General features: G+C 45.1%; 1 protein-coding gene across 2 annotated transcripts; it reads left to right on the forward strand.

Moving 5' to 3' along the window:
• ogdha (oxoglutarate dehydrogenase a) lies at window positions 1-27,987 on the forward strand. Of its 2 annotated transcripts, none has more exons than XM_037098185.1 (23): window positions 1-143; window positions 2,643-3,043; window positions 8,752-8,928; window positions 10,510-10,603; window positions 18,528-18,643; window positions 18,756-18,910; window positions 18,992-19,138; window positions 19,217-19,307; window positions 19,853-20,032; window positions 20,636-20,764; window positions 20,851-21,030; window positions 21,152-21,304; window positions 21,613-21,715; window positions 21,983-22,111; window positions 22,395-22,545; window positions 22,818-22,945; window positions 23,034-23,212; window positions 23,459-23,530; window positions 24,302-24,427; window positions 24,599-24,671; window positions 24,758-24,924; window positions 25,626-25,780; window positions 25,884-27,987. In XM_037098185.1, exons 2-23 carry the CDS (start codon window positions 2,804-2,806, stop codon window positions 26,002-26,004), a joined length of 3,066 nt encoding a protein of 1,021 aa, XP_036954080.1. In that variant the 5' UTR covers window positions 1-143; window positions 2,643-2,803; the 3' UTR covers window positions 26,005-27,987. The 2 variants fall into 2 exon arrangements, with proteins under 2 accessions (XP_036954080.1, XP_036954079.1); XM_037098184.1 differs by lacking the exon at window positions 10,510-10,603 and adding an exon at window positions 11,021-11,123.
• The last annotated feature ends 9 nt before the right edge of the window (window positions 27,988-27,996 follow it).

The following is a 27,996-nucleotide window of genomic DNA, read 5'->3' on the forward strand; positions in this document are numbered from 1 at the left end:
CGTAATGACGTCAGTGCTGCGTCACGTAATCTCCACACAGGCCTCGCTTCCATGCGCCGCGGCGCCGCGAACTGTCACCGGGAGAAACGAAGGGCATCCGGAATACCGGCGGAGAGGGGAGCCGCTGAAACTCGTCTCTCGAGGTCAGTAAGCAGAGTTTTAGATGATTGCGAGCTGTGAGTGTCTGCAGGGAAAAGATCTGATCTGCTCTCTCACTCAGATCCAGATCCAAGTCTCAGCTGAGAGAAAACTAAATTCCGTCTCGAGGAATTTGAGAGCGACAAAACCTGTTAGCATGTTAGCCGCGTGCTATCTTACGCACAACCCGTCCAGAGAAACGGTACCGTGAGGGTTTGGTCATCTCGTAAAATATGGAAACTGTCGGTGTAAATGATGGCTCACTTAACAGAAGATTAATGCAGATATTTAGCGTTAAGTTAGCTTCTAAACATCGATTAGCGTCCGTTTAGCGGTTAGCAAAACGTGCAAATGGCAATTAATAGAGACGAAAGTAGAAGCTAACAGGCTAATTACATAACCTAACACGTTAGCTCTGAAGTTACCATGCAGCCAGTGTGTGCAGAGTAACAGCCAGCACTCTGTAGCCTGCAGACTGTAGCTTTTACGGTCACATGTAACGTTTAAACAGTGTAAGTGGACATTTTACAATGTTTTGATGAAGCAGGCAGTAATTTTCGGGAACTCATGACTCGTGAAAGGACAAAGTGACTGACGGTTGTCGTGACCAATAGAAAAGCTGTGGGGTCCTATTTCCGGGCGTTTTTTCTCTGATACAGCTAATCAGGAGGCCGGGTAGGCAGGTGGTGGGCGTGTCCGGGCCGGGTGAGGGAAGGAGAATGGAGGCAGGCAGGGAGTGGACCCAGCAAGGTCAAAACACAGACGGACTCAAACTGAGGGAGCACATGAAGACCGAGCCGGAGTCCGTCAGGGCGGACAGCCTGGAACAGCTGCAGTTACAGTCATGTTAATGGAGTCAAACTGTAACGTTCCTTCACTTTTACTGCACCTGGCCAACAAATCTGAAGTGTTTGTTCTTCACAGGAGTCTTTTCTTCTCATGCTTCCAGTACACCTACACCTCACTACATTCATCTGAGAGCTTTACTGACTCATTTCTTCACAAATGTATGCGCATCTTTATATGAGTTAATATATCACTTGTTGTAACAACCCAACAGGTGAAAGATTTACCTGTTGGCTCTGATCATGAAATAGTAGTCAATTAAATGTCAACTAATATTCCATTTGAAAACATTTCATGGATCCAGCGTCACAAATATAGAGGCCGTCCACACCACGTGGCCTTTTTGTCCTTTCTCTTTACGCTCACCACTAACATGATTCTTAAGACATTTGAATCCTGATTCATATTTGGTCAGCACTGCAATGTTTGACAGTTCGATCTGAGTTTCTGAGCCTCAGTTTTCAGGCAGGAACATAATGGCGGCCCGGTCACTCGCCCTTGTGACTGTTAGTGGAGGTGGACATACAAAAAATGCAGAAGTTGGAACAACAGTGTTATTTCTGGGACAGATCGCCTGAGTTGTTTGTGGGAGTCTTGAAAATTTACATTAGATAAGAAAAAGTGTAAAACACAAGTACCTGACAAATGAATATATTGTAGTTTCTTCTCTGAGGGCTGAATGAAAGAAAATGAACATGCTGTATTTTAACCTGTCACACTGGATAAAAACCCATAAAGGCAAACTTTTCTACTGGCACTGTGACAGGAGTCGATGTGCGGTGTTTAGTGGGTTTATCTGTATTTAAATAAACAGTACATACACTGTACTAACTTCGGTGTAAAAGTTTGAAATCTTTTGGAGCCCCTAGCTGCAGAGTCAGTGCGTTTACAAGACACTTAAGAAAACCGAATTACTGTGTTAATCCGACTATGATCGGACCTTTAAGATGCGTGTATACACCTTAGTCTGACTAAAATCTGACCGGATCGGATTTCTCATAGTCGAATTAAAGCACCCAGAGTATTCGATTGATAGTCGCATCCCTCCTGCATGTATATGTTCCAGCGGATTGGATTTTTGCGTTCTGCGCAAGATTTTTCCCCAGGGCCGTGAGCTGGAAGTAGAAAGCCAGCGTCTTTCCTCCGAAATCACGGCAAGCAAGAGCGCCATCATGCATCTAGTTTGTGTAATGATCATGTGCACCATATACGAAGTGTACAAAGATGCAGCTTCATCTCGCTCTTCGTACACCATCTTTCTCGAATGCCGAGGCAGCTGGTGACGTAAAGAGGTCAGCCGGAGGTGTTTCTGTTACCACTAGTTGAAATGGGTACAGCGCCACCTAGTGTACCAGGGTTTGACATGCTCCGGCCCAATAATCCGATTTTCTCACCGGCATGTAGACTCGGATAACTGCAGTTGTCTGATTGAGTGGCAGAGTTGAACTGTGGCTGTAATCTGACTGAGCTGTGCAGGTAAACACACTGAGTGTTGACACTATAATGCTCTCTGTGGTGACACATGCAATGTTTAAACATTTAGACTGGAAGAGTGAAAAGTTCATGTTGATGATGACTTTGTCTGGTTCTGGATCGGTCCTGTTCACCTGCAGCTGTCTCCCTGTCTAACACAGTGTGTCTGTCTGTCTCTCTGTCAGGGGACAAACTCACCAGTGGTCAGTGGACATTACATCACTCCCTCTCAGATCTTGGACACACCTTGTGGACTACCTTCTTTTCCTGTTCTCTTGAGGTAGAGGACGTCCGGCCCGTCGGACTGACACCACTCTGTGTGTGTGTGATACTTTAAGGACTTCTCATGCATCGTTTAAGGACTTGTGCGGCGCGATTGCGTCCGCTCACCGCCTCGCAGGCGGCTCAGACTGTCAGCCAGCAGAGGCCAATCACAGTCGCCTCCACAGGTGGCACAAGGACGTTTCAGCCAATCAGGTGCTACACTGCACCTGTGGCCTCAGAGCCGTTCCTGAATGGGACGAGCTCCAACTACGTGGAGGAAATGTACTACGCCTGGCTGGAGGACCCCAAGAGTGTTCACAAGGTAAGGAGCAGTGCAGCCCCCTGCTGGTGTGGAGGGCCACACAGCGGGGAGGCGGTCTGGAGTCCAGGGTCCACTTAGAAAAAGAGGTTGAATTTCTCTGACTCAGCGCTGTGCTCACATTAATGCCACTCCCTCTCTTCATTCTCTGTAGAGCTCGTTTGACCAACGCTGCTCTCTCAGACTTTGAATGATTTGTTCTCAAACTTTAGCCTCTTTTATCACAGCCAGATTGAAAGGGCTTTTTGCTTTAGTTCTGGTATTTTTAAACCTGTGTCTTTTTATATTTATATATCTTAATGTATTAAGGATCCGTACCTTCCAAAAGTTTTGACATCAGTCCAGTACGTTGCCTAAGCTGGTCCTCGCACCACCAAAGTTTAACCACGGGAAGTGTTTTTGTCTCTGACCGGCTGAGGTGGTTATCAAAGTGCCCGACAACATTACAGAAACGATTCCTCAGGAGATCAACTTGCTAGTTTCGCTCGGAAATCTCAAGAAGTGATTTGTTGCCTCGTCAAAATCAGTTAAATATTCAGCCATGACTTTAGAAATTGATTCTGACTGAGACTTTTCGTTGAGCGAGACATGTTTCTGGTTTCATAAAGGATCTGATTATTAAACACAAAGGTCTCTGTGTGTAGGAATGGTTTCTGTCATGTTGAACAGAATAGCAGCCCAGATCAGCCTGTCAGAGACAGAAACACTTTAAGTAGAAGTGACTTTGATGCTTGATGCTGACTCAGGATTACAGCTGTGTCCATCATCTCGACCGACTCAAACTTTTTGGTTAATTATGAATCATTTACACATCGGAAACATTTTGAAAGTATGGTTATAATATCTTCCAAATGAGGAGAATATCATCATAAATAATAGAGGTGTCTTGATTTTAATTTTGAGTCTAAAATCGATGAAAACTAGTTTTCAGTCTTGATCATCTAAATCTGCTGCACAGCTTAAATAACTTACTATTAATACATTCAGTCAGTGGAGCTTCAGACTGGAATTAAGGCCCTTTTGTGTTTCCGTAGTATTGCATTTGTCTTGAGTGTTAGCTGATAGCCAACTGAGTGTCAGGCTGGTGAAAGCAAAATGACCAAAAACTGAAATCTCTCACATGAATCCTTCAAAACAAACGCAGCATTGATCCTGCAGATACTGTTTCCTGTTGATATTTCAGCTGAACAAACAGAGCTAAATGACAGAATGAATCCACGACACGTTTTGTCCTGAAATGTAAAATGTTGGCTTATTCTAAAATTCTAATCAGAATGAAAGAAGGAAATTTATCCAACATTTAAAATGTCGTCTTCCTTCATCCTCGTCCTCAGATTAGAAAAACATGAATAATCAAAGTATGAGTGAAATCATGAGCAAACCTTTAAAAAAGTAAAGAACCGTCATATGACCTGAACCTCTCTGACTTCATGTAACAGGCATTTAAAGGAATAATCTGCAGTTAACTAAATCAACCCAGAATGAAAGCTGCTGCATGAAGGTGACCTCCTGTTGGGCTGCTGGAAGTGTTTCACTCACACATTTTAACTGAATGGTGAAGGACAGCCGGGCTAATAATAACTGCTTGGAGCTCAGTCACATGACGGAGCTGCTTCACTGTCCAAATGAAGGTGAGGGAGGCAGCAAGGAAGAGACCCGATCTCCTGCCAACATGCTCGCACCTTTCACCAGGTGAAGAGTTGTATAACTATACATGGATATATATTAGTAATAAGTTTCTTTATGATTAATGGTCAGCAGTGAGTTTAAGTCAGGAGTTTGTTTTAAGGTGCAGGAGATGTTCAGAGAACCAGGTTAGAGCAGCAGTGCTAACGATATTCTGCACTAACTGATCGAGACCTAATTATTTGTTTAAGAGTGTCGAGAGTGGAAGAAATAATTCTATTCGTTCTGTGATTTACTGTAATGAAGAGCAGATCTACTCCACCAACACGTTAAAGTGCTTTACAAAGTATCTTCATTAAATTAAACAAAATTCAAATACTCAGCTTGTGCTTCTGCTGCTCGTGGAGGAGAACACACACACAGTTGTATGTCAGAGGTGTGTGTCGTGTCACATGTCAGTGGTTGTGTAAGATCAGTGTGACCTTGCTGCCATCGAATTAGCAGACGAGCAGGAAGCTGAACAGCAGCACTGAACATACACGGTGTCATCGAAGGAATGACAGTGTTCACCAGCACCAGCTGACGTAATGTTGCCCTGAATCAGTCGGAAAACATTTGTAGTTCTATTATGTGTGAGTGAGAGTGAGAGTGTGTGGAGCTGCTGTAAAGACAGAAGGTGAGCAGGAACCACACGAGGGGGAAACGCTGCAGCTGATCCAGCCGGAGCTCCCTGAATGATTCACCGTCCGTCATTAGAGGGTTCAGATGTTGATATTGGCCAATATGCACATTCAGAAGAAATGCTCTATAAACACACACGGTTGAAGAGGATATTTGCTGCAGGGTTATTTTACAAAAACATAACTGTCCAAAAGTTTTTAAATCAGGCCGTCGATCTGCCGACTCGGATCTGTGACAGCTGGTCACTGGTCCATTTATAACAAATAACCTGGTCAGAACTCTGCACACATACAGAGATCAGTCTCAAGATTGAAGAATCAATATCAGATCATTGAACTGTAAAATGTGATTCATTGGAAAAGTTATTTTTAACACTGAGGTGTCGTCTCGCTGTGAAAGACTCCAACAGCTGATTCAGCAGTAATTTACAGCAGAAACACTCACAGCAGCTGCTGCCGCGCTGACGTCCGTCACTTCCTCTGACAGTTCACACATTCAGCCTATCAGCATGAAGGAGCTCTTGATGTCACAGTGCAATAGATATGGACCAATGGAGCCATCAGCGTTTATACTGGGCGCCTTTCTACAGGAAGGTCAGCTGGAGATCCGCCCGGCACCGGTTCTGTCTGCGAAACATTTCTGTTACGGACTAAACCTTTGAACACGCTGACGTTGTGTCCTGAGCTGAAGACAGAAACATCTCGATAACACCAGTTAGAAACATTAAGAAACTTCATGTGACGCTGTGAACGTTCACACTGTGATTTAGACTTAACTGCCTGATTCTGTTCAGTTCAGGATATTCCAGTTACAGAACCAGTTTTTCTTGGATATGAAACAGAACTGATGCTGTAAAATGTTAAAGATAGATAGATAGATAGATAGATAGATAGATACAAATATGAATGTCAACATTAATAATTGTAGTAAATGGTTTCAGAGAGTTGTGGTTAAAATCCTTCAGTGTAGAAATGAATTACAGATATTTTGATTTAGCATCTAATTATTAAAAATGTTGTGGCGAGTATTGACGGACAAAATTGGAAAAATGGCAAGTTTGACATTTTAAAATGACCTTTGAGATCATTCAGATTCAGATGTCTTTGAACTTTGAGTTTTATATCAGAACACTGGCTGATATATTGTTCTCACAATATCAGTATCAACATCAGTCCTAAAAATCTTGTCGTCTGTGTATGTATGTGTGTGATATAAAGGACTTGAGTTCCTCCAGCAGCGTTAATGTCTTTATTATCCTCAGTATGTCAGGAAACGTTTATCACTTTGTCCTGGTAAATATTAAAAATGAAACTGACCGACTGGTTTAATAGAAACTGAGCCACCAGCAGCGCAGCAGACTGACCTCATGCCGACACACCGGGGGAAAAGAAACGGCGTAACTGAATAATCCAGCAGCTGCGTCTGTAAACTGGAAGTAGAATTAAACCTGTGTGACACCATTCCTGCTTTCATTTTAGTAGAGGAAATATTAGCATTTGTTTCTGAATATTTACTTTTAAACAGAACATATAGATGCTGTATAATTATTTCAGTTATTTCTATTCAACTAGTTAAAAGTGGTGGAGTTAATAGTCTAATGTTCTTCTTGTAGTGGAGTGAAAAGACGAGCTGGGCCTGAAGGAAAGATCTCAGTTGTTTGAAAGCCTCTAAATCACTTAATAAATGCTCAGACTGGACAACAAAATCAAAGATCACTGTCTTAATGACCAAAACCCACAAAATAGATATTGTGACAGTATCAATAAGCAATGTGTAGCTTGACAGCAACACAGGCTTTTAAAACCAGGAAAAGATAAAAACACTTGATTCACATTCTGTGGAGTCGTTCAGTCTGAGCTGAGCTGCAGCAGAGACTGTGAGCGCTCGTCTCATTGTGGTGAGTTCATTCTGTAATCAGATGTTTACGGGCAGAGCAGAGAGTCCGTGACTCATGAGTCCAGAATGAGATGAAAACCACAGAGAGTGGAAACCCGACGGCTGTGCAGGGAGGGTCTCTGACTTCAGCTGCAGCCTGAACGCTGTCTGTTGCTGTTGGGAAACTGTCTTCTGTGCTGCAGAGACGTCAGCGCTCGGAGCTCTCAGGCAGCTCGTCGGTTTGTTTCCAGCGCTCAGCTGGATCAAGCCCACAGTTCACAAGAGCAGAACTTTCATATGAGTCTTAGAAGCGTTACAATAACTCCTTAGTTCGCCCAGCAAAAAGAGAAGAAAGTGTAATGTAAACAAATGGGATCATTTTAAAGATAAAGAAGAAAACAGACAGATATATGTTTGTTGGTTTTCAGCTTTAACAGTCCTACGACGTGTTGGCAGCACTGACGATCCTGCTGAATTGTCAGAATCTCTCTGTTCAGTTCTTCAGGGCTCCTCTCTGGCGTTCAGCCTCAGAACTGTGCACAGGTTATGAGACTAAACCCAGTAAAAACCCAGCGGACGTTACATCGAAGACGTCACTGCGTGTTCTTGGTTGGATCCTGATTTTGAGAGTGAAAATGAATCTGTTCTCTCTCGTTTGTCTGTAATTATCTGTGGAGTCCTTCAGACAGCCGGCAGCGCAGACATCACTTTCAGCTGTCAGCTGTCACTAATTAATGTTCATTCATTTACAAACATGAACCCGTCTGTAGGATCAGTGTTTCTGTAGCTCAACAGAGTGAGACCTCGTCAGTTAACCAACCTATCTTCACCACATCATCCTGTATATTTACAAAATACCTCAAAGATGTCATGATACTGATTTGAAGCCATATTGCCTCACTGAGGCAGGATGCTCTTCTATCATTTTTATTAACAATCTTCTTATTTTGTCTCCCTCAATCTCTCCTCCTCCTCCTCCTCCATCTCTCCTCCTCGTCCTCCTCCTCCTCCATCTCTCCTCCTCCTCCTCCTCCATCTCTCCTCCTCCTCCATCTCTCCTCCTCCTCCTCCTCCTCCTCGTCCTCCTCCTCCTCGTCCTCCTCCTCCTCCATCTCTCCTCCTCCTCCTCCTCCATCTCTCCTCCTCCTCCTCCTCCTCCTCGTCCTCCTCCTCCTCCATCTCTCCTCCTCCTCCTCCTCCATCTCTCCTCCTCCTCCTCCATCTCTCCTCCTCCTCCTCCTCCTCCTCGTCCTCCTCCTCCTCCATCTCTCCTCCTCCTCCTCCTCCTCCTCGTCCTCCTCCTCCTCGTCCTCCTCCTCCTCCATCTCCCCTCCTCCTCCTCCTCCATCTCTCCTCCTCCTCCTCCTCCATCTCTCCTCCTCCTCCTCCACCAACTCTCCTCCTCCTCCTCCTCCTCCTCCATCTCTCCTCCTCCTCCTCCTCCATCTCTCCTCCTCCTCCTCCTCCATCTCTCCTCCTCCTCCTCCTCCATCTCTCCTCCTCCATCTCTCCTCCTCCTTCTCCTCCAGTCCTGGGATGTATTTTTCAGGAATGCTAACGCCGGTGCTCCTCCCGGTGCTGCCTACCAGTCTCCTCTGGGTCTGTCATCCGCTCCTCAGCTCTCCTCTCTGGTCGGAGCTCAGCCCAACGTGGAGAAGCTGGTAGAGGATCACCTGGCTGTCCAGTCCCTCATCAGGGCCTATCAGGTACGCGTACTCAGGTGGAGTAACCTCCACGAGCAGCTTGTCGGTGTAACCACTGATGACACCCTGTATCATGTCCCAGATTCTGTGTGTCATAAAGGGTCAGTCCACCTAGATCCATAGCTCTGAAATGCTTCCCATGATGCTTTGGTGGATGTAAACAGGAAGTATAATGTTGTCATGGATTCGGTGAGTAAGAACCGGACCCATGTTGTTTTTAATGAGGGTCAAGTCTGACTGCGGTCCCTGTGACATCACTCAACAGTTCACACAAAATAAAATGATGAAGTGACGACATTTAATATCTCAAAGGTCAGCTTCACTGTGACATCATTATATCCTGACTGATGCATGGAGGCAGCTGACCGTGTTCAGTGAGCGGTCAGATTAGAACGGCTAACTTCCTGTTGTTGTGACGACACCTGGACGCACCTGTCCCTTTCACCTCACACACAATCCTTCAAGTCTGCACACAGACAGTTCTGTCTTTCAGATTTAGTGAGGAGTTGACACTTTGGGTGAACTGGGCCTTTACAGGGACGATTTGGCTCCTTAACTATAAATCCTGTGGAGCAGCAGGTCAGAAGGTCAGCGTGAAGATTAATGAAGAAGAACCAGAACAAACGTATTTCTGTGAGTCTTCTGGTTTTTGAGAAATCCATTCATTAAAACAGAAATCGTGGTTCTGGAGCAGGACTCCTCCATCATCCATGTCTGCATGTCGTTATGTTTAACTTGTCCTTTTTCCACAGAACCTGGAGTCACCTGGAGCTCAGCACAGCAGAACCACAGCTGTCATTATGAATCAAACTGTCTTTAATTGCTGTTTGTTCTTTTTCTGATATTTTGCTGTTATTTGTGGAGGCAACATCTTTTATTAATATGTTTCATCTATTTATATTGTAGATAAAGAAACTCAGTGTGTAACTTGTAAATAACTCAGCTTTAGTTGGATGTAGATCAGTTTCTTGGACTCTGGACCCCACGTGAAGTCGTCTGGTCAGAAGAAAGTGATGTGAGATATTTGTAAGAAAACAGAATGACTGCTGCTCAGAGTGACTGAGTGTCTGCGTATAAAGCTTGAGAAGCTCTGATTACTGATGAGGTCGCTGGAGGTCTTCACTGGTCCAGAGTCTGTGTAATAGATTAATTTCTTCAAAGATAAACCTGATCGGAGCCGAACAGCTCTCAGGTCTCATCAATACTCACTAAAATCTGATTATCGAAAATGAAGTGTACTGTCTGCTTCTGTGTCTAAAGTGCTAAAGTCTTACCTGCCAACACTGATCAGCTGTTTGAACACACTGTTTACACTGATTTCACCATTTACACTCCATTTACGAAAGAAGAAACATGTTATTGATCTGAACATGTCAACCATGGTGTCTGTTGGTGCCAGTGATGGGCAGGTTGGTTTCATATAGAGCTTCCTGTCACTCATACGCAGGTTAGTGTCAGCTGTCGACAGGCTCAGTGAGACTGGACTCTGTTACATGAACCTGTGAAGACCTCCAGTAGTCAGGCCTGTGTGTGTTGTGATAACCAGGTGTGTGTGTGTGTGTGTGTGTGTGTGTGTGTGTTTAGGTGATGGGGCATCACAATGCCCAGTTGGATCCTCTGGGAATCAGCTGTGTGAATTTTGATGATGCTCCGGTCAATACCGGCTTCCAGGATGTCGGTGAGAACGCCAGAGCTCAAAAATCAAACTGCTTCAGCCTGTGGTGTTAATGTTGCTCTTCCCTCCCACCCTCCCTCTTCTCCCTCTTCTCTCTCTTCTCTCCTTCCTCCTCTGGTCAAATCTCTTCCTTTCTTTGCTCTTTCTCCTCTGTTAACCTTCCTTCCTTGCTTTGTTGTCAAATCCTGTTTGGATGTGGATCTTTTTGCCCTCTTTTTTTTCTATTTCGGCGTGCCTTCTCTTTACTTTCCAAATCTTCCACTCCATCCCGCTTCTCATCCACTCGCCTCTTTCGTTGCGTTTTGTTTCCTCCTCCTCCTCTTCACCCTTCCTTCACTTCATTCTGTCCACTCCTTCACCTCCATCTCCTCCTGCTCCTCCTGTCCTGGGTGGGCTCTGTGCTGTTGTCACTCCCTGTAGATTCGAGGGCACCATGTGGCCCAGTTGGACCCTCTCGGCATCATGGACGCCGATCTGGACTCGTGTGTCCCCACTGACATTATCACATCCTCCGACAAGCTGGGTGAGGCGCTAAACCCTGAGAACCAACAGAACGTCTTTGTACTGTCCCTGTTCCCCCTGTTCTCTGGCTCTCTCTGAAATGTTCCGCTAGTCGGGGGAAGTTTGTTGTCCTGGGAGTGTTTCTGTAACTTTGTCTTGAACTGAACATTTGTTGTACATGAGAGGATTTTCTCAAACCTTCTTGTGTACAATAAATGTTCTCGTCATGTTTTAGAATCCATTAACAAAACCTGAAACTCTTTCTGAAACCTTCTTGTGTACAAAAAGGTCTCCAGAACGTTTAAAAAGGCATTTGTGAACGTTCTTGTTGACACTGAAGGTTTCAGGTTCTAAACTTCAACGTGGAACCATCCTCTGTATTAACAATGTGAAACGATCCCCTTAAAGAACAGCCTTAGAACCTGGGTCACAGTGTTTCATGGGGTTGTCGACAAAGAGCTTAATGGGATTCACTTTGCAGGAATAGATTTGGCTTCAGGTGTGGATTTAATCCTTTTACACCTGGATGTGAAGGAACGGCTGCCACATGAAGCCAGAGCAGAAAGATCAGCTCTTCTTTTGTCACAAGGAAACAGGATTCATCTTTGAGACATTAGTCAAACAAAATTTAGATGTTATTCACGTCAGTTCTCAACTATTCTTGGAGCTGTCGATCATATTTCATGATCTTAATCCAAAGATATTTTCGAAATGTTTGTTTCTTCTTCAGAATTTCAGCCTTGACCTTGAACATTTCACCACGAGGTTAATTTTTTAAAACGGATCTTGAGAAGCGTCTCTGTTTCCAAGGTGATGAGTGAGTCATGGAAACTTCTGATGCTCACGTCACCTGGGGAAACTCACCTGCTGAAGGAGATCATGTGATATGATGGAAAGCTCCGGAACCGCTCCCTAGTGGACCTTGAGTTGAGATTAATTGGTCGTCTGAGACATTTAGAGTTTCTGAGGTGATCTCAGATCAGGTTGTCATCCTCACCTGACCTCAGGTGCGCTGATACTGTTAGCTGTGTGGCGCTGTTAGCTTCATGCTAACTCTGTTGGTTACGCTGCTCTGGAACCTGACAGCAGAAACCTGCGGCTGTAGTTTTGCTCGGTGTTGTTCGGCTTCTGCTTTGACATGTCGGCTCTCAGCTGTATCTTGGTTAGCTTGGTTAGCTTGGTTAGCATGTTGTATTTGTACCTTCAGGTTGATTTCTGTTGGCAGCAGTTTGTATCACAAAATGTACATCAGGACATAAATTAAGATAAAGTTTTTGATTCTTCTGCCACAGACTGCTCAAAATCACAGTAACAAAAGTCTTGACTGAAAAAGAGTAAATGTCGACATCAGTGTTAGATAGAATTAGCTCAGTCACTGATGTGCTGGTTCCATGTGCTGAGGCTCTGCAGTGGACCCGGGTTCGACTCCCGGCCCGGGTCCCCTCGCTGCGTGTCACTCCCTCCACTCTTACCCTGTTTCCTGTCGCTCTCTTCAGGCTGTACTGTCAATAGAAAGCCAGAAAGGCTGTTAGATAGAATAACACTAGAATAAGGTACATTTAGAAAAATCAACTAAAAGAAGAAAAGGTAGAAGAAGAAGACTCACTTGGTCCAGAACAGTTTTAATTTGTCTCTTTAATCTTTTGTGTGAAAGGTTCATTTAAATCATCGTAGTAAGAATCAAAAATATCCTCAAAATTGGGTCATTGAAGTCTGTTTTATTTCTAATGTAGTTTTCAAAAAGATTGCATCATGCAGATTCTATAGATGTTAATCTTAATTTAAAAAGCTCAAATAAATAAACACTTTTTCCTGTTTCCTCCACACCAGGTCCCAAGTTTAAATGTGTGCCTTACAAAACTACATTATTTATTTTATTTATTTTTTCAGCCTCATCTGATTTTATAGAGATGTAATGGTAACTGTGTCGGCCTCTGGTCGAACGGGTCCACATTTGTCAAAAATGAGTGTAGAGAGTTTAAATCCTTGCGTATGTTAGAAGTTAATTTAACTCTGACATGGTGATTAGTCAGTTTCCTGTTCAGATTATGTTGCTCTAACCAATCAGCAGTCTCCATCCCATTGAGCTCTTGATTCTGTCTTGTTGTCTTGAGGAGGAGTCAGTACCTTCACACCTGGGTGTCTGTTGTACTGAATCAGCTGTTTTATGTCATAAACCATTTCCTTGGACTCAGAGTGAATGTAATTACTGTGAATACATCAGGCCTGGTGTCTCTTCTGTCTCTGACTTTAAGCTCTCTTGTTTCGTATCGCCACTAACTGCTAGTTAGCTTTAGCTCTGCCTGACTGACCTCTGTCTGCTTCCCGTGAAGAGAACGAGTCCATCTCCAGAACTGACACATGCCTCCTCTCACACAGGTTCTACAGGACTGTCACCATCATTTTGTGGTTGTTAAACTGATGCAGGGGCAGTTTCAGACAGTCTGGTTGTGTTTAAAGTTAGTGGTAACAGAAGACGTCTGTGTTGAGTTCTGTGTCTCGCTGCTGAAGAATCGGTCCCGTGTCCTGAGCAGAGTGGCTTCCTGCCTGGGAGATCCCTCGGTGTGGGGTGGTTCAGTGTGGCTTCTGTGTGGAGGACTTTCAAACCTCAGCATGGTGTTTTGCGTCTCTCTCTCTCTCTCCATCACTTCAGTCCAAAATCAAACCTCTTCTGAAACTTACTCCTTGACTTTTTGTAAACGAATAAAAGCGGTGGTGGAGACGTTGAGATGTCGGCGGTGCTGCTCTCTGTTTTAGCTGTAGCTGGTCGTGGCGGGGAGGTACATGGCTGTGTGTGTTGGGGTTGAAAGGATCGTAGGTCTCTAACCGTGTCTCTCCCATTGCTGCCCCCTGCTGGCGACCCTCCCAGACGTGGCTGTGTTCAAGGAGAGGCTGAGAATCCTAACGGTAGGAGGTACGAGAAACCACACTGCTGGTGTGTCACTGCGCAGTGCTGTGAGGCCAGTAGTTCGTCTTTAGTAAAGTGTCACCTGCAGTAGTGAGCATGTAACATCTACAGGAAGTCCAGCAGATGGATCTGTTTCTGACATCCTGGAGTTCCTGCAGACGTCACTGCACTAGAGAGCGGGATTTAAATCTGATATTACATTTGGTTTAGTGTCTGTTTTTATCAAAAATGTTTCTACAGGAGGTCATGAATATTCTGGGGATCATAGTCACCACCACTAACCCTTTAACGAGGCTGAACATAATGATAAGGACTAAGATGTGGACAGAACAGGACCACGGTCACCATCGGGTCAACTGTAATAAGGGGAACTGTGTTCAGTCATCATCAGAATTCAAAGACAGTTGATGAGTTCAGAACCAGTTCGTCCTCACTGTGGTTAAACAGAAACAGACTTTTACATCAGCAGCTGCTTCGTCTTTGCTGTTTTCTGTCGGTGGTGACGGCTCGTACTGTCTGTCTGTCTGTTCTGTACTCCTGTGGAAAGATGTCAGACACTGAACCAGAGTTAAATATCTCTTTAAGACCTCAGCACACAGGACGTGTTCTGAGGACGTTCAGAGAGACACGATTGATAAGTCGTATTTGCTGTAGATGTGAGAATCTCCGTCCCTCTGACCTCTGAGTGTCTCCTGTGTGTGCTGGTAGGTCTAGTTAGCCCTGTTAGCTTCTGCTAGCGCCCTGCTCTGTCCAGTGAACAGTGTGGAGCCTCTGATAGACGAGAAGTCCCTCAGATCACATGGTGACGTCAGGAGATCATTTTCAGCTGTGGCCTCAAAATGACTAAAGTGTTGCTCAGTCCAGGTAAAACACCTGGATGTGTTTGATTACTATTGATGCATGAAAAAAAAAATTTCTTTTCCTTGTATTATTGTTGCTGCTGGACAGAAGGAGCAGAGCTTGTAATGTGTCTACTGACATTTTAACTTTTCTCATCTGATGACAGCAAACACTGTGTACATCGCAGTGAAAGAGGATAAATGACTATATGCTTCGTTATGACATCAAGAAGAAGATGTGATGATGATTGACTGACAGGTGTCGTTGAGGCCAGGATGAGAAAAATAATGAAAGGACAACTACTTTAATATGATAAGTTTGGACATTAAGGCTCATTTGTGCTCCGTTTATGAAAACAGATGCATACATCCGCTGTTGATGTAACTGTCACTGCACGCACACCTTCATGTCTCCTCCTCGTATGTTTGAAGGCAGCACCGAGTCGAGTGTCTGATGATGAGACACGTGGCTGCAGCTGCTGCGTGAGCTCATTAAACACGTCGCCACATGTGGACAAATAATTCTCTTCTTTCATATTATCAAAGAGAGAAACTGACATGAGCATAATTTCTATTTCGATGTCCAACATCGTTCAAACATTTGTTGCGTCCTGTCTGTGCACCGCCCCGCTGATGTCCAGTGTTGCTGCTCCGCGTCAGAGGACAGACAGGCGGCTCTGAAACTAATGCTGAGCGCAAATGTTCCTGAACTGTGACTTCAGTGCACATCGTCTTCAGCTGTGGCCACGTGTTTGGAAATGATTTCTTAACGTCACGCTGTGAGTTTGACCTGCAGCCTCTGAAATCTTCCTGCTGCTGTCTCACAGCCGTGAACCTCCAACAGGTGAACGTGAAAAACAAACGCAGGAACCTTTGTTGTAAACAACATGACAGTTTTCCGTAATATCATTAAACAAATAGAAACGTAAAATCATTTATCACCTATAGAAAATGTTCAGCCTGTGTTAATTAGCAGCTTTAGCTTCTGTGATGTTTCTGTTGGTGTGAGGCTTCAATCTCTTCATAGCTTAAAGGAACAGTTCACTCAAATCACTCAGTCATATAAAGTCAGGTGAAGTGTGGTCGTCCACAGAACAGTTCTGGAGCTTCGCAGGAAAACAGAGCTGCAGCGTTCTGCTGAACACCTGAAGCAGCTGAGAATTGATTTAAGCATGAGATGCTTCCATCTGCTGTGATCACAGTCTGCAGCGGAGAACACATCTCATCCTTCAGCCCCGTCTGAAGCCTGTCCACGAGCTGGAGGGAGTAGATAACTCCCTGGACTGTGAGAGATGAGCTGTGTGGAGACATCTGATGTTTCTGTGGTTGTTTCTCTGTTTTAAATCAAGTTTCAGTTGTTCAGCAGAACGCTGCAACTCTGTTTTACTGTGAAGCTCCAGAACTGTTTGGTTGACCATCAAACTAATGACTGAGTATGAATTTTTTGGCTGAACTGCTCCTTTAAAACAGAGCGGCTTTCTTTCTTTCTCTTCTGTTTCTCACTCTCAGTTTCATTCTCCTCAGTTTTTTTCTGTGTGTTCTGCTTTTCTACGGTTTTGGCTTTTAGCTTTAAAAGAAGGAGAGGACAGAAGATCTCAGCAGCACTAACACAACTGATCCAAGAACAACCATTTTGTTTTAGTTTGATGCTGGTAGTAGAATCGTGTCCTCACTGAGTCCTGCAGCTGAGACTCTGAAGAACAATGACGTGTTGTGACTGTGTGTTTCAGAGTCCGACTGCCAGTCACAGATTAGTGTCGGCTGCAGACGGAGCGGTAACATCAGAAACCTGTCGGCTGTTCGTGTCTGTCTGTGAAAAGGCTGCGACGTATTTGTAGCAGAGAAGAAGAGTTGTCCTGTTTTATTTCCTCACTTCCTCCTCCTCTCGCTCTTCTCAAAGGAGGAGAAGGAAGTGAGGAAGGTGAACGCTGTCTGCTTCTTGATTGGCCAGCTTGGCTGTCAGTCGTGTGATTGGTTTGTGACTGCGGTGTTTCGTCCTCATCAGAGCAGTTTTATAACCTCTGTCGGCTTTGTGATTGGCTGAATCAGCTGTCAGTCTGCCCTGTTCAGCCCTCTGATTGGCCGGTTGAGTGTTTTCTGCCCGCTGAGTGTAACAGGGCATGTTTTTGGTCGTCGTGTGGCTCAACTTAAGGACTTTATCTACTGATTTATGTTTGAATTTAGAGGCGACACATTTGTGACACAAAGACACATCTTTCTACTTCCTCTTTCTATCTGTCCTCTCTCCTCCATAATACATCCTCCCTAACTGTCCCGTCATCAGTGTGAAGTTAGAAAATAACAGATTTAATGTCCATAACAACCTCAGCATGTCACTCATGTTCAACGCTGCAGTCATGAACACATGTCGACACTCTGCTGAGTCTCCCAGTCGACACTCTGACCTCTGCAGGCTCTTAGATGTAGATTAATGAAGCTGGTCTGCATGACGTCAGTACAGAGAACAACGAGAGCTGCAACTCACAATCATTGTCATCGTTAATTTATCTTCTCGATGAATCGATGAGCTGGTCGATCAGTGTGTCATGATAAACAGTATATAGTGAGATGATAGAAAAACATCTAGAGGCAGGAAATCTGCAACTCAAACAGACGTGGAGGAGAGTGAACGTGACGGAACAGGAACATGTACTTCCAGAGAGGCAGCCGGACGGGTTTCAGGTTGTTGAAGACGTTTAATCTGTAAACACCTGCGTCTCCCCTCCAGTTAGTCAGAACTGAGAAGCCTGTTGGATGAAACGTCGTCAACAAACTGAAACAACAGCACTCAGTTCCTCTGAGCTGGAGGACTGAGAACCTTCGTCAGCAGATCAGTAACAATACATTATACCTCCAGTACACAAAATCAAATATCACACATTTCTTTGACCAAACTAGGCCCCAATTCAGTTCTGATGCTGCAGCAATATCTGATCAATAATCTCAGTTTATATAATGACTGGATGGGCAGAGGTTGGACCTCCTCTATGACAGGTACAAGAAGATAAACTTCACATTTCACATTTTTATATTTTCAGAGGACATCCCTCACCTGCAGTTTATCTCACCTGCAGTTTATCTCACCTGCAGTTTATCTCACCTGCAGTTTATCTCACCTGCAGTTTATCTCACCTGCAGTTTATCTCACCTGCAGTTTATCTCACCTGTAGTTTATCTCACCTGCAGTTTATCTCACCTGCAGTCTATCTCACCTGCAGTTTATCTCACCTGTAGTTACGACACATGGTGTGCAGCTCTACATGCTCATGAAGGAAGAACAAAGTGACTCACTGTGACAGAAACACTAGTCAGGAGATGTGAACGTGCTGATTGGCTCAAATTAATGAAACTAACGATGTGTTGTTGTTTTGTCGTATTGGCCCCTCCCCCTCACCTGAATGACTACCTGTCTCCACTCTGTCCTCCTCTTCTTCTGTTGTCTGCTTCTGCTGGTCTGTCTGCTCCTGCGTCTCCATGTTGTGTTCATAACATTCATTCATTCATCACTAACTCATATTTGCATGTTTTCATTTGTCCATGGCCTGTTTGTGTGTCTGTCCTCTCCCTCCGTCCTTCAACCTTTTCTCACCTCCTTCCCTGTTTTTTCTTCTTGAACCCTCCTTCCCTTGCCCTCACCTCCGCTTACTTCCTGACCTGTGGTGCATCGTGGGACATGTAGGCTTCTACGGCCTGGATGAGTCAGACCTGGACAAGGTGTTCCGGCTGCCCACCACCACCTTCATCGGAGGCTCAGAGAGCGCGCTGCCGCTCAAAGAGATCATACGGCGACTGGAGGTCAGAAACTTGATGTGTTCGCATAAGTTTCCACGTGACTGAATGCGCGTCACGTTGGTGTCAGCTACAGAAATGTAATGTGTGTGTGTGTGTGTGTGTGTGTGTGTGTCAGATGTCGTACTGTCAGCACATCGGAGTGGAGTTCATGTTCATCAACGACCTGGAGCAGTGTCAGTGGATCAGACAGAAGTTTGAGACTCCTGGAGTGATGCAGTTCACTCTGGAGGAGAAGAGGACACTGCTGGCCCGAATGGTCCGCTCCACCAGGTAAACACACCTCCAACGGACCTGGTGTGTGTGTGTGTGTGTCTGTGTGTGTGTATGAACCTGTGGTGTGTGTGCACGCAGGTTTGAGGAGTTCCTGCAGAAGAAGTGGTCTGCAGAGAAACGTTTTGGTCTGGAGGGCTGCGAGTCTCTGATCCCGGCTCTGAAGACCATCATCGATAAATCCTCTGAGAAGGGTGTGGAGAACGTCATCATGGGCATGCCTCACAGGTAACACACACACGTTTATATGAAGTCTGTCTTCTTCCTCCTCTCTCTGTTTGCTCACCAGCTGTCTTCTCCTTTCAGGGGTCGTCTGAATGTTTTGGCCAACGTGATTCGTAAAGAACTGGAACAGATCTTCTGTCAGTTTGACTCCAAACTGGAAGCTGCTGATGAGGTATTTTAACGGTTTCTGCTGTTTTGTATTTGCCCGTGATACAGTAACACAGATTGAAGTTATGATGATCCAGTTTTGCAACAGATAGTCCAGTTCATCGGTTTGCGACATGACAGAGAGACAGTAGAAACAGCTGACACTTGTTGTGGTGTTACAGCTGCAGTAAAGCAGCCGTCCTCCTGGTAAATCCTGAGCTCCATCAGAGCTGTCTGTTTCCTCTGTCCTGTCAAGTTTACAGCTTTAAATTCGGCCACTTAAATGTGCTGCAATATTTGTGTTGCCATGCATCTAAATGTTTACTGAAAGCAGCCTCTCTGATTGCTAAAGTAAAGATTAACCTAGAAAGCCTCACTGCTCATCATAATGTGAAAGACAATATAGCGTATATGAAATGTCTTTATGTGTGCGGGTCAGTGCATCATTACGGTCGAGGACTCTAAAGTGAGAGAACCACAACTGTAACGTCCTGTTTGTCTCCGTAAGCTGATACCAGTTGATAAGAGTCTCTTCAGCCTCAGCTGACCTGCTGTGCTTTTCCTCCTCAGGGCTCCGGCGATGTGAAGTACCATCTGGGGATGTACCATCGTCGTATCAACCGCGTGACGGACAGGAACATCACGCTGTCTCTGGTAGCCAACCCGTCTCACCTGGAGGCCGTGGACCCTGTGGTGCAGGGAAAGACCAAAGCTGAGCAGTTCTACTGCGGAGACAACGATGGCAACAGGGTGAGACCGACAAACACAACATGAGTCCATCTGAAGTAGAAACTGTGCTGCTCATCAGATTAACATGAGCTTTACAAAACAGACAGGACGCGTCAGGACATCATCAGCCTGAAAACCTCAGAGAACCTGCAGAACCTTTCACACTGTCATCTACATTTCCACCTGACAGGATCTCTTCAGCTTTATCACAGTCTACAGCAGTGTGTAGTTATATTATATCAATATAATATGTGTTACAGTAACATTTAAGAAGAACTACGACCGGGACAACAACTAGAGCCAGGAGAAGTAAAACTAGAATACAGAGATGAAGAACTAGAAATATAGGGACTAGAGGAAGAACTAGGGTGGGTTGAACATCTGGAGGAACTAAAAGTCTTGAACTAGAACTCGTGGAGAAATAGAAGAGCAAGGACAACAAAAAGAACCACAAGAAGGACTGGAAGTAGAACATGTGGAACTAGAAGAAGAACCATAGAAAAGTTTCAACTATGACAAGAACAAGGCCTGGAGAACTCACTCACAACAACACAGATCTGTTGTTAGTCTGAACATGTGTGTGTGTGTGTGTTTGTGTGTGTGTGTGTGTGTGTGTGTCCCCAGGTGATGTCCGTCCTTCTACACGGAGACGCAGCGTTTGCAGGTCAAGGTATTGTCTATGAAACCTTCCATCTGTCCGACCTTCCGTCCTACACCACGCACGGCACCGTGCACGTCGTCGTCAACAACCAGGTAAGAAATTGACTAACAAACAAACAAACAACATGCTGATGAACAGACGGGTGGATGACTGAGCTGTGACCTCATCGTGTCTCCAGATCGGTTTCACCACAGACCCTCGTGTGGCTCGCTCGTCTCCGTATCCGACAGACGTGGCTCGAGTCGTCAACGCTCCCATCTTCCACGTCAACGCCGACGACCCCGAGGCCGTCATCTACGTGTGCAAGGTGGCCGCAGAGTGGAGGGCCACGTTCCACAAAGACGTGGTGGTCGACCTGGTCAGTGTTCAGAGTCAGAGCACAGAGACATCTGTCGGTACAAACACTGAGCGTGTTGTCTGTCACAGTGAGACGTGTGTTTACATGATATATGTGTGTGTGTGTGTGTGTGTGTGTGCAGGTGTGTTACCGTCGGATGGGTCACAACGAGATGGACGAGCCAATGTTCACTCAGCCGCTGATGTACAAACAGATCAAGAAGCAGAAGCCCGTTCTGCAGAAATATGCAGAGAAACTGATTGCAGAGGGAGCCGTCAGCAGGCAGGAGTACGAGGTGAGAACACAGCAGCTCACATTAATGTGGTTTGATCTCCTGGCTCTCTCTGCACTGTGTGATTCTCACAGTGAAGGTGGAGGTTGCAGCTCACCTTAGTTTTGTGTAGAACGACAGAGAGCAGCAAGACGACAGAACAGGAAGCTGACTGTTACTGTTGGACGAGAGCATCGTGAGCGTTTGTGCTCCTGTTTGATCAGAAAGTTGGAGTGACTGAGGAGCGACAGGGATTTAAACACACTCGGGGTGGAGAAATGTGTTGTCTTGTCTGGTTGTGTGAATTTAAATGTTCTTTGTCTTGTTTGCAGGAGGAAATTGCTAAATATGATAAAATCTGTGAGGAGGCGTATGCTCGTTCTAAAGATGAGAAGATCCTCCACATCAAGCACTGGCTGGACTCCCCCTGGCCCGGTGAGCGATGGCAGGTTCACTGTAGTGAAGAGAAAAGGTCCAGTCAGATGTGTCGAGATGAAATCTGAAATCTCCCTCTTTGTTTGAAGCAACAAAACAAATGTTTAATGTGACATCGATCAGACATTAGTCTGGACTCTGAGAGCTTCAGTCCTTCAGGAAACACGATGTCACTGTTGCAGCTGTGCTGTCTGTGGAACAGGACTGAGGTGTGGGTCGGGATCCGTCCGATCTGTCAGCTAGTTGACTTTTTGTTGTTGTCTTCAGGTTTTTTCACTCTGGACGGACAGCCGAAGTCCATGAGCTGCCCCTCGACCGGTCTGACTGAAGAAAACCTGAACCAAATCGGACAGGTTGCCTCCTCCGTCCCTGTGGAGGACTTCACCATCCACGGAGGTCTGACGCTTCACAATACTTACTTTCTTTACGAGATGAAGACAGAAACACAATGAAATTAATTCACATTCCTCCATCAGACTGTTGGTGGTTTGATCTCCAGCTCTGTATAAAGTCCATTTGTCACATTTTTCCTTCATTTTCCACGTAGATAAAATGTTCAGCAGTTACAGAAACGTGAATGTTTACAGTAACTTCCATCACACACCAGCGCACATAAAATCTGCACATGTAGACGGACAACAGTTGATCAATAAATGGTCTAACTTTTTCGTTGTTTCAGGTCTGAGTCGTATCCTGAAGGGCCGCGGTGAGATGATCAAGAACCGGACCGTGGACTGGGCTCTAGGAGAGTACATGGCCTTTGGATCGCTGCTGCAGGAGGGAACCCACATCCGACTGTCGGGACAGGACGTGGAGCGAGGAACCTTCAGGTAAACAGGAAGTGGACTAGGACAGCGTCTCGTGTTCTCTGAAGGAAAGAGTCGACAACAAGGAGACAGTTTAATATGCAGATATTCAGAGTATCGTACGTTCTGACTGTACATCAAGTTCACAGTACAGCTGTAGGATTTTACAGGGTCATCAGTTTTACCAAATCCAGGAAGTGAACTTTGGTGAATTCTATGTGAGTTTGTGTGGAAAACCCAGAACCTCTGTGGTTCTTAAAAGCTTCAGGTGACTGACACTGTTTGTCTCCTTTCAGCCACCGTCATCACGTCCTCCATGACCAGAACGTGGATAAGAGGATCTGTATTCCCATGAACCACGTGTCTCCTGACCAGGCGCCGTACACCGTCTGCAACAGCTCGCTGTCTGAGTACGGAGTCCTCGGTCAGTCCCAACACTGCAGCCGTTCGTCTGAAACGTCCTTTAGATTTGATTCTATAAACTGAACATCTGACTTCCTGTCTGTCTGCAGGCTTTGAGTTGGGTTTTGCGATGGCGAGTCCCAACGCTCTGATCCTGTGGGAGGCTCAGTTTGGAGACTTCCACAACACGGCTCAGTGCATCATCGACCAGTTCATCTGTCCCGGTCAGGCCAAGTGGGTCCGACAGAACGGCATCGTGCTGCTGCTGCCACACGGCATGGAGGGCATGGTGAGGACGAAACATATCCGCAGCTTTAATATACAAACACAATAAAGTTTGTCTGGAAACTTTTTTACAAGGTTGAACCAAAATTCACCTTGTAAATAACTTCCCATACTACAAGAATACACAACAGTAGTCTAAGATAAAAACAACAAGCATACGCTAGAGGTAGAACTTCATTTGGATCAGAACATCACCGTCCACTGACTCAGAGGTGAAACAGCTCCACCTGATGGACATGTTTGTCTGCAGGGTCCAGAACATTCTTCAGCTCGTCCGGAGAGATTCCTCCAGATGTGCAATGACGACCCCGACGTCATGCCGGTAACACACACACACACACACACACACACACACACACACACACACACACACACACACACACACAGCATTAAGGTGTAGTTTTACTTTGTCCCTCTCTCCCCTGGTCAGTTTAATTCAGTCACATACAGAACTGTAGCCTGTAGTCTTGAAACCAGGAATCAGTTAGCATGTTAGCATGTTAGCACTTCCTGTCCCTTCTCTCAAAGTCTGTGAGTGTGCTGAACGTGTTTCCAGTTGAATGTGAGTCGCCACAGGCTGAACATGTTCACACGTTTTGTTCTCCAACATAAACTCATCATTAAATGTCCCACAGTTGAATTGTACAGTGTGTACGTTCTGCGCTTGTGTGAGATGCAACAAGCCTCCTTAACATCGGGTGGCTCTAGTCTCGTGCCAGCGATCTAAAACCAGAAAACAGGAAATGACAGAGACCACAGATTATCAGAGGAAAACAAAGCACACACAGTGTCAGTTCAGTATTCGTTTGACCTCAGAAGACGTTAGTGGAACACATTACTGACGGTCTGCTCTCAGGATCGTTATCACACGAAGATGTCGCAGGAGAGAATAAAGGGTTTGTTCCGCCCCTCCCACACGCCGCGCTGATTCACGAGCGCACCGCCAATCACAACGGTCACTGAACAGACAGCCAGTTTTTTAATGTGATCCAGTCTTGGTTCAGATTGCTGCGCTTTTGGAAGAATGTTCTGTGTTGGTATGAACCTGGTTCTGACTCCCTCAAGGCCCAGAGTTTGATTCTGTCTCTCTCAGAACATCACGGAGGACTTTGCAGTGCGTCAGCTGTATGACTGTAACTGGATCGTGGTGAACTGTTCTTCTCCTGCAAACTACTTCCATGTTCTTCGACGACAGATTCTCCTCCCATTCAGGAAGCCTGTGAGACACACACACACACACACACACACACACACACACACACACACACACACACACTGCTGTGCTAAATGTGACAAAGTTTGGAGTGCAAGTTGCTGTAAATGGACTTCTGTATTGTTGTTTGATGACTTTTATTTTCTTACATGTCACACTTCCTGTTTGTCCCTCCAGCTGATCATCTTCACTCCCAAGTCTCTGCTGCGTCACCCAGAGGCCAGATCCAGCTTTGACGAGATGCTGCCTGGTACTGTCATTGTCATCTTCATCATCATCATCAGTAGTCGTCATCAGTCCAGAAGTGACTCACTCTTCTTCTTCTCTCGTCTGTAGGAACTCACTTCCAGAGGTTGATCCCAGAAGGAGGCGCAGCAGCGTTGGAGCGTCCGGAGGAGGTGAAGAGAATCATCTTCTGCACCGGGAAGGTTTATTATGAGCTCACCAAAGAGAGGAAGAACAGAGGGATGGAGGGCAACGTGGCCATCGCCCGCATCGAGCAGGTAAACACACACACACACACACACACTGTCTGAACTGATCCAGCCACTGAACCAGTAACACGTCATCACCAGACTCCATTAACAAATGTGGTGATTTTAAGAGTTGTTGAGTTGAAACAAACTTTACATAGTGAAACTGTGTCTCTGACAGATTCTGACTCATTGTGTCCTTGTTGTAAATTCAGCATTAAATGTTTCAGCTGAAGTTGTTTGTCTCCTTGTAAAAAGTGTCAGTTTGTGGCAGCATGTCTGTACCAGCCTGTCTGCTTCTGTGGCTAAAGTGCTAAAGTCTTACCTGCCAACATTGATCAGCTGTTTGAACACACTGTTTACACTGATTTCACCATTTACACTCCATTTATGAAAGAAGAAACATGTTATTGATCTAAACATGTCACATGTCACAAAGACACTAAACAGGAACAATATAGGCGACTTCTTTGTCCCCGTGGAGAAAGTCCCCAGACTCCCTTAACAAATGTGTCAGTTTAGTGAGTTGTTGAGTTGGAGACACTTTATAAACTCTGTGAAACTCTGTCTCTGACTCATTCTGCATTATTTGGACCTTCTTGTAAATTCAGCAAATGTTCTACATGAACTTCTTTCTGTCTTTGAGTAGAAACATGGAGTCTGTTTGTCTCAGTGATGTACTCAACTCTCTCTCTCTCTCTCTCTCTCTCTCTCTCTCTCTCTCTCGCCAGTTGTCTCCGTTCCCGTTCGACCAGGTGAAGGCTGAGTCGGAACGTTTCTACAACGCCGACCTGGTTTGGTGTCAGGAGGAGCACAAGAACCAGGGTTACTATGACTACGTGAAGCCTCGCATCAGAACCACCATCCAGAGAGCAAAGCCTGTCTGGTAATCAAATTTATCATCATCATCATCATGTGTCACTGTAATCATCACTGACTGTTCTGATTGATTCGACATTTGACCTTTGACCTGTGCGTGTGTGTGTCAGGTACGCTGGTAGAGGCCCAGCAGCCGCTCCGGCAACAGGAAACAAGAACACTCACGTGGTGGAGCTGCGGCGTTTCCTTGACCTCGCCTTCGACTTGGACGCATTCAGCGATCAGCAGTAGACATACAACACCTGGAATAAACCCTCACCTGTCTGACCTTTGACCCCCAACGCTCCTCGATTCAGTTGTCACACTCAGACTGCATCTCTCTCTCACACACACACACACACACACACACACACACACACACACACACACACACACACACACTGACTGCTTACTCTAGTCTGTACTGTTGAAGGAAAAGTACACAAATAAATATTCGCTCATTCGTTGCTTCGTTACTGCAAATATCGTAAAATACTAAGTCCTGCTACGTCACAGTACACCAACAGAACTCCACACAGATTTTCACAAAGTTTACAGTCTGTTTTTATTCAACAGAAATGAATGTTCAGAATGTCTTTCTAAATTCAGACATGTTGACTCCTTTTATTTCTTCATCTTACAAAGCAGTGTACTAGATACTGCAGTGCTGTCAGGACGGCCGTCGCACTTTAAATGTCGACAGTTTAATTTAATTGTAATTCTGCTAAACATTTTCTCACTGAACAGATTATGTGATTATTAAACAGTTATTGAACACACAGTTCGACGATCAAACGGTTCATTTTGCTGCTACAGTGACTCTGAGCTGTTGTTTACATTAAGTGGAGGAAGCTTGTGAGTCGTGACATCATCACGAGGAGCCGAGTGTGAATAAGGTTCAGGCTGTCCACATACTTTTGGCCCTGCAGTGAAGTTTAAAATCAGTTGCTGATTAATGAGGTTCTCATTTATTGAAAAACAGAGTTTTAGAAGTAGTGTGTGTACAGTGTGTACTTTATGGTATCAGTATGTAGTAAATACTGAACAATATGTGCATGCTAACGTGTTAGCACACTGTGTGCTACTTTTCTTTATCAGCTGTACAGACGTCATCTTTCTTCAAAAACTCAGTCTGCAGCATCAGTTCTGTGACGTCAGTAGTTCAGCAGCAGCATCTGGCTCGACTCCACCACACGGTTTTATAAAGTCATTGCAAAATAGTCTTTTTTGGTTGAGCGGGACAGAAACTTGAATAAACTCTAAAATTGACAACTTTTTGAATGAAATCTGGTTCAGTCTCAAAACGATTTTCTCTGCAGCACTGCAGACACGTTCCACTCAGTAACCAATCAGAGTTCAGATCTGACTGAGCGCTACGAGAGCTGACTTGTTTAAGGTAACATTGTATAGAAGCGTCTGGTGGAGTGAAGCCTGAAGCTGATTATAAGGCTGAGAAACACACACACACACACACACACACACACACACACACACCTTCCTCCGTCCACACACACACATTCTCACACTCCAGCTTCCCCTTCGTCATCATCACTCCCCCACACACAGCCCGTCATCACACTCCATCATCAGCTTTTCTTCACCTGAAATGTTGCAGGAAACATTTTATTTTTACTTTTTATTAAATGGCTCGTTAGTATAATTAGCATCATTAGCACTCCCCATTGAAAACAAATGGGAGCCCCGCTAGTAGGGAGAGTAATATTATTTATGGCTTGGAATCACTACAGCAGGTGGAGGTTGTTTTAGTTTTGTTTTGCCTTTCAGCAGGTGTGTTAGCTCATTAAGGAAAGCCTGTAATTAGTCACCATGGCAACGCTTTACTCGCACACTGAGATTTTATTGTTGTTTATTTTGAAGGGAAGTTTTAGGATTAAATGGGTCTGCAGACGTCCCAACATGAACCAGATGCACTGCTGATGATCCCCTCAGCTTGTCTCCTCTCCCTCGCTGTCGAGCATTTATCCCGTGCCAAAATGGATCGGAGCGTCTCGTGTTCTCAATATTTCTTCGTGTCCGGCGAGCAGCTGAATGAACTCTGTCAGCAGGAAAACAAAATGTCCGCAAACAAACGACAACAGAAGATGAAATCGGCTGCAGGTGGTGTTTTGGGCTTCTGTGAGACAAAGAAAATGATTTATTTATTTTCATAAAAGGGGATTAAAATTCTCTTCATTATTTTGCTTCATTCAATAAAGTATCCTGTATGTACTGAAACTCTTTGTG

This window comes from Acanthopagrus latus, chromosome 5 (assembly GCF_904848185.1).
Source record: "Acanthopagrus latus isolate v.2019 chromosome 5, fAcaLat1.1, whole genome shotgun sequence".
Taxonomy (NCBI): Eukaryota; Metazoa; Chordata; class Actinopteri; order Spariformes; family Sparidae; genus Acanthopagrus; species Acanthopagrus latus.

What these genes read in the sequence shown, in the direction of transcription:
- ogdha (XM_037098184.1), top strand. Translation starts at nt 2,804, where the DNA reads ATGCATCGTTTAAGGACTTGTGCGGCGCGATTGCGTCCGCTCACCGCC. An exon ending in CGAATGGTCCGCTCCACCAG is followed by an intron (nt 18,911 to 18,991) that starts GTAAACACACCT and finishes GTGTGCACGCAG; the next exon opens with GTTTGAGGAGTTCCTGCAGA. An exon ending in CACACGGCATGGAGGGCATG is followed by an intron (nt 23,213 to 23,458) that starts GTGAGGACGAAA and finishes GTTTGTCTGCAG; the next exon opens with GGTCCAGAACATTCTTCAGC.